The sequence below is a fragment of the Gymnogyps californianus genome, chromosome 2 (assembly GCF_018139145.2).
Source record: "Gymnogyps californianus isolate 813 chromosome 2, ASM1813914v2, whole genome shotgun sequence".
NCBI lineage: Eukaryota > Metazoa > Chordata > Aves > Accipitriformes > Cathartidae > Gymnogyps > Gymnogyps californianus.
This window is the reverse complement of record NC_059472.1, coordinates 106,704,819-106,711,534: the sequence shown is the minus strand read 5'-3', so window position 1 is coordinate 106,711,534 and position 6,716 is coordinate 106,704,819. Positions and strand designations below refer to the sequence as shown.

Genomic DNA, 6,716 nt, shown 5'->3' with positions numbered 1-6,716 from the left:
CTAGCTCACTGCCCATGTTCAGCTGTAAATATTAAGCATGCTAACATGTCGGTGCCGTGCAAGCCAAACTGAAAGGGCTGCCGGTGGGCTAACACAGGTGGCCCTCCAGCCCCTCATGCCTTCACCCCCACTGCCAGGATGTTGTGGCAGGAGGGGAGAGGCTGCTCTGGCTCCCAGGGCAGGGGGCGAGGAGTCCCTGAACCCACTGGACACTTGGGACCAGAACCTTCCCCATGGGGGGGAGGGTCCTCTCCCCGCCCCCCCCCCCCAACACCCACCCGGCCCTGTGGGTTGGGAGAGGCATCCCCCTGCTGTGCCTGTTGGAGGGCCTGGAGGCATGGCTGCCCTTGTATGCATGCACATGCACACTCCTGCGCACACACGTGCACACTCGCACACATGCATGTGCGTGCAGAGACACATGCACGCATGCACACTCACCTGCGCATTCACACGTACACACGTGCCCTATGCACACGCGTGCAAACACACGCACACTCAAACGTGCACATTTCCCACGCATGCACACCCCTCCATCCACGGCTGCTACCCCCCCCCAGCCCGCCCCTTGCGCGCCCCGCCCGGCCGCGGGGTCCGCCCCCGGCGCTGGGAGCACCCTGGGGGCGGGGGAGCTGCTCCCCTCCGCGTCAGCCCCGGCCGCCGCCGCCCGGGGCTGGACGGCGAGGCATGAAGAGGAGCCTCCCCGGCGGAGGGGGTGAGGCGGGCCCAGGCCGTGCGCGGCTGCGGACCAGCCGCCCCATGCGGGCTCCTTCTCTCGCGGCCCCTCGCTGCCGCCCGCGCCGGGATGAAGGCGCCGGGCTGCCGCCGGCGGCAGCTCCCCGTCCTGCTGCTGTGGGGTAAGTGGTGGGCAGCTGGCCGGGGTCGTCCCGGCAGCGTGCGGCGGGGCTCACTGCTACCTCCCCCGGACGCCGGCGGCTGCCTCGCGGGGGGCGGCGGGGACCGGCCGAACATCCTCGAGGCGTGTGCGCGGCCCCCACAAGCAGCGGTTTCTGCCATGGAGTAGGGGTGAAGTTCGAGAGAGATGTGAGCTTCCCCCCCTCCCTTTGCAAGAGCATCCCTTGGGGAGGGGGATTTTCTCCGGGGGTCCCTTGCGGGGCCGCCTGGGGAGCAGGCAGGCAGGGTCTTGCGGGTGGGTCTGTCCGCGCCGCGGAGGGCTGCGGGGGGCTGCTTTCCCTCCGGGGCTCTCCGACCCGAGCAAGCGGGGGCTTCGTGGCGGGAGAGTTTCGGCAGCGCGGGCTGGGCGGCAGGGCCGGGCGCAGTATCTGCGCCGCTGGTCCAGTCCAGCATCCCGCCGCCAGCTACCTACCGCCGGGCGGGAGAGCCCCGAAACACGGCACAGAGCGCGCAGCCCCCCAGGAAAAACGATCTCACCAGCTTCTAGCGTTAGTCAGGCTTTCCGTCGCGGATCCCAAATCCGATTCTGGAGAGGCAGGTTTGGCCGTTGGGGAAGGTTTTCTGCTGCAGGCGAGGGGTTGATTCCCGTTAGAGTGATTGAGTTACAAACAGGCAGTTGTAAAAGTGCAGATATCCTTCAGATCTTTCACTTAATGTAAGAGTAACTCTATTGCTAGAAAAAATATTTTTTTTTTCCTTGTCAGGTACGTTGTTTTAGGACTCCCAGATTTCATGTGTTGCAGTCAAGTCAAAAGTTGCTGGGAGAAGTCAGTTCTGATCTTCTTCACTCAACAGTAAACCCAGAGATGTAGTTAATTCCCCGTGAGTCACAGCTAGGGGAGAAGAAAATCAGACCTCGTACATTTAGAAGGTTTATCTGAGGACTTTATAACTTTGTTTGCTAACTTTATACCCCTTCCAAAGTACAAAGCTGGTAAACACTGGACATCTTTCTGTGAAAAGGCCCACAAATAAATGGATAGTTGTATTGACAGTGTTCAGTAGCGTCTTGACCTGGTCTGTCAAAAGAATGACATGTCAAATGCATAAATTTTCTGATTCTCTGTGGCTTGAGGACTGCTAAAATCTTACCTTAGTAGCTCAGATTTTTTGTTATTTCGCAGCTGAAAAGGAATAAAATGGCCAACACCTGTCTTGACATGTGAAAGATTTATGCAGTCTTGAACTTAGGGAACCAGGCAGTAATCTTTTTGTATGGGGAGACATCCTGATGTTACTGTGACTTTTACAAAGCAAAATTGCTCACTGGAGATTTATTTGCAGAGAATGAGTGATGGACAATGTCCCTGTAGCTCAGAAAGCTACAGAAAGACATTTTTCACCAGAGAGACACAGGTAAATCAATTGTCCTAGACATTTTTGACTGTGCTAGTTGCTTTCTTAATAGAATAACACCAAAAAAAAAAAGATTTTAAGGATGTCTGTTAACTGATAATGCATTACTTTTGCTTGGAATTGGAAAAGATAGATATAATGAAGAACTAGTGAAATTAGACTAATTTCCTACTAGGAAAGCCCTGAAAGTTTTATAATGTGAAATCAAGATTTTTAATAAGGAAAGCCTTAAGTGGTATAAAACTAAAGTTCTTCTTTGAGTAATATAAACTCACTTTTAATATCAGTTATTTTGGAAGGATTTTTACTTGAATTGAGTGTACTTTCCTCCCTTTTTCCTAATGGCTTCTTTTGATTAACCAGAGATCTGTGACCTCTCTCATTAAGGTAAAACTCTTGCCAGGATTCCTCAGTGTTAGCTCTCACTGAATCCAGCGGGAAGCGTGTCTGGATGGGGACTGGGTCTGTACTTCTGTAACCTCAGACCACTGCTTTCTGCGTATCTTTCTGCCTAAGGCTCTTGACACATTATCACTATGTAGAGCCATCTGCTGTGTTGTCCCTCCTTAGTGAGGATGGCAAAAAAGGCAGTGTGTTTGCTTGCTGGAAGCTCAGTGATTATAGGAGAAGTTGGATTTGCTGTGTGAGGTGTGTGTGTGTATGTGTATTGGAGGGGAAAGAATGTGTGAACTGAGGTACCTGGTATACAGGCACATCATCAGTACTGTTTCCCCTATGAAGTGCTGATAACATCCAGAAAGGGGTGAGATGCAGAGCTGGAAATGCCAGCTGTCAGGTGAAATCCTCTGTACTTTGCTTATCAGAGCTGTAAATACTTAGAAGATACCTACTTACTGCAGAATCTAACCGCCTCAGAAATAATGATGTATTTACCATAATACCAGATTCTTTTATTCCACTTCTATGTATGGAAACTGAGGCAAGGAGTAACTTCAGGGCTTGGCCAAGACTTTTAACAGACTAAGCAGGGTTTTTACACAAATCGTTGTTTCGGCATCCCTGTCCAAACATTTGCTCCTTCATTCTTTACATAAAGCCTGCATTTCAGTGGTACTATTTGTATATGAATTGAAAGATGCTGCCAGAGTAAAGCTGGGTATTTTTTTAAATTCTAGAGGAATCTTTCTCAGTATATGTATGTATACCTGAATAGAGAGAGATAGTGTGGTTCTTATCTGGAGCAGTTTTCCTATGCAGATTTCAAAGACTGTCTATAGCTGTTCACATTTCATAATCCTGTTTCACAGCAGTTAGCGAAGCTTAGCATTTTGGCCAGAGGTGAACAACCGGACAGTTGGAAAGTTGGGAACAGAGCCTGGCTCCAGGCTCCCGTTCTTACTTTCTATTTTAAAGACCATACCTCATCCTGCAAACAGTAATGAAAAAGCTGTGTATTGAAGTCCAAATGCTGTAAGGTCCCAAGCTCCCCTTGCGTGGAACATGGCGTCTGTAACTCGTGGGGAGTTTGGACTCTAATGAGGGAAAAAAAAACAGATGGGAAACAATTTTATTGAGTTAAAGTTAAATCAAATTTTTTTTCCATTATTATGAATATATCATGCTGTTCTGTAGCTGCAAAGGGTGGAACAAAGAAAGGGAAAACCGTTGTGGGAGTCCTGAATTTAATAGACCCAGGTGGGTGTGCATGTAAAACAAATAAACCTTTGCAAAGCAGAACGTTTGATTTTGAGACAGACCAGAGTTTTAACAAAAACACTTCTCTACCAAAACGATGCTTCGTTTTCTAAAGACACGATTTTCAACACCAAACAGGAAGACATAGACCAACAAAAAGACCCCATCAACATCCATCCTGAAAGCAAAGCGTTGAGTGTAAAAGCAACCTCTGTTGCAACTTGCTGTTGGATCCAGACATCCTTCCCACCATCCTTCACCATTTTTGTGTCTCCTCATTCCTTTTTAGGAAGGTGTTGCCCTTTTCCTGAGGTCTGCATGTACAACAGGAGACAGATTCATACTAGATGCACTTGACAGGGTGAACGGCAGTATTTTCTGTTCCGAGTTCAGTTGTCTGTAGTGACTGTAAGTGGACTGCAGGTGGTAGCACAGAGCATCAGATGCCATCTCCAGCTGGCTTGGTCCCGGCAGCCGGGAGGAATGGCACTCAGTGTTTGAAGGTAACTCCAGATTGAAAGTGGAAAGGAAGAAAATGGGGTTTCTGAACCTGATTTACACCGATGAAATCCAATCCTGGAAACCATTTAGCTACTAAACTCTTGCTTTTAAATTAGTAAGATTTCCCTACCTACATAGTAGTTAGGGTTTTAAATACGTTTCAGGTCTGAGGGCTTAGCTTTTAGGTTTATTTTAGCCAAACCTGTGAGGTAAACCATCAGAGGCTGTGAAGTGAAGCTAGAAGTCTATACTGAGATAGACAGGTACTGCTATAGGTGCAGATACATACAAACTATGAGATTTTAAGGAAGGGGTCTTGAGCATGACTGGGTTGGCTCAAGGGGAACTGTGGGAGGTTTTGCCAATTAAGTTGTGTTTAAACATTGCAGCACCAGCGGTTTTTGTATGGTTTGTTGTTTCAGTTTTTCCCACCTCTCTACTGATAACAGAGATGATTCATGGCTTGGAGGCAAACAAATCAAATTCCAGTTTTTCTTACCAAGGAAAGAAATGCAGTGAGGGGGTCCTTTACAAAACACCATTTGCTACCATCTGTGTCTTTGCTATTGAAATTAGTGCTTGAGAGGTATGAAGAAAGAAAACTGTGTTCTCATTTAGGGCTCATAAAGAGATTAATTTTCAGAAACATAATGAAGCCTGATTTAATTAGCACCTTTTTATTTTAGTGAAAGCTGTTGCATGAACCATCTTATTTCAGAACAGAAGTGTAGAAGTGTATTATTTTGTGTTTTATGAAAACAGCCTGTGCTTTTTTCTAAAATAAGAGTCTCTTCACAGCCAGGCTTGCATTGAGATAAACTGGAAAATATAAATGAAAAAAATGACCTTATTTTAATGTGACTGTATATGTAGAACAACCTAAAAGCTTCCTGAAGAACTTTTGGGTCATTTGGGAGGAAGATGTGTGGGTATGAGGAAATAAAGGAGTAGGTAAGCAGAATAGAAGAAAGCCTTCCTTTCCAGAAGTTTTTAGGCTTGATTCCGTTCATATGCTGGCTTCCCTGAAACCAGTCTGAAAAGAGGAGGCAGCTTTGTTCCCCTCTAAAGGCTTTACAAGAAAATGCGATGGCACTGTTAGAAATGGTCTGATGGCTAGAGAGGGTCCCAGCCTTCGTCTTGAGAGCAGCTTGACGTGACCTACCGTATTGGCTTGAACAAGGGGCATGTCTGCATAACAGCTAGTAGCTCAATTTATCCCCTGGAATACAGAGTTTTGTCTGTGTGAAGCCAGATTGATGGCCTTCTGCAGACAGGATGTCACTTGCTCCACCTATGCTCCGAGCCAGGGAGACTCTGATCTGAAGAGGACGATGTGATAGGCACTGCTGGGGCCCTAGCACAGCACCGGGCTGATGAAAGCACATCTTGTTCGCATCTAACCAGATTAAGCTGAGTAAGCAAAGGACTATGGAGAAGCACTGCACCCTACAATAAAGCATCTGTCTTATTGCTTTCACACCCTAATAAATGTGACTAATTTGCCCTTACTTTGGAGAGCATGATCTGGGGAAAAATTCTGTGGGCAATGTGAGAAGAAATGTTTGTGAGGAAAAGAATTATTGACACATTTGCAAAATGAGAGAGAGGGAAGTCCTCATTCTTCCCTACTCCCCTTTCTACTCGTTTCTTGCATGAGTCCAAAATCCTGAGGAGGATTTTCCTCAGACTTTAGGGGAAAAAAAAGTTCACCCCAATATGGGAGCGAAACCATGGAAAATTTCAGCTCAAGAAGAATGTCTCCCAGACTGTGAAAGCAGGCAGGTTTAGATAAACTGTTTTGCAGCTTCACGGATGGTGTTTGAGCTAAACAAACCCTTATGTTCTATAGATCAATAGAGAATAACCAATATTGTTCAGATTATATCTACAGTTGCATTTTAGTTCCTGTTTTTTGGACTGAAAGATCTGAATATGCAATGAAGTGGCTGGACATGTATGGAGCCCTCTTTTCTCTCAGTGAGGGTAAGTTAAAGCACATCACTTACTCTTCAGGGCATCAGTAAAGAGTTATGAAAAAGCTCCCATAGCAATGCAGGGAGGTTGGTTTTATGCAAAACTAAGCAGCCAGCTCTAATGCCACTAATTAAAAAATAAAGTCCCGGTGTATTGGGTTTGCATGGCAAGGTTGTGGGGAGGCTGCAGAGGCGGCTTCTATGAGAAGCTGCTAGAAGCTTCCCCTATGTCTGACAGAGCCAATGCCAGCTGGCTCCAAGACAGATCTGCCGCTGGCCAAGGCCGAGCCAATCAGCAATGGTGGTAATGCCTCT

At 47.1% G+C, this 6,716-nt stretch overlaps 1 protein-coding gene across 4 annotated transcripts in view; it reads left to right on the top strand.

The window, feature by feature from the left end:
- The first annotated feature begins 770 nt into the window (after positions 1 to 770).
- Positions 771 to 6,716, top strand: part of RAMP3 (receptor activity modifying protein 3) — a 51,264-nt gene continuing 45,318 nt past the window's right edge. For all 4 annotated transcript variants that reach the window (XM_050892486.1, XM_050892485.1, XM_050892488.1 and 1 more), the window contains exon 1: positions 771 to 857. In XM_050892486.1, the coding sequence (XP_050748443.1) occupies positions 806 to 857 (52 nt within the window). In that variant the 5' untranslated portion in view covers positions 771 to 805. The remainder of the gene's footprint in view (positions 858 to 6,716) is intronic.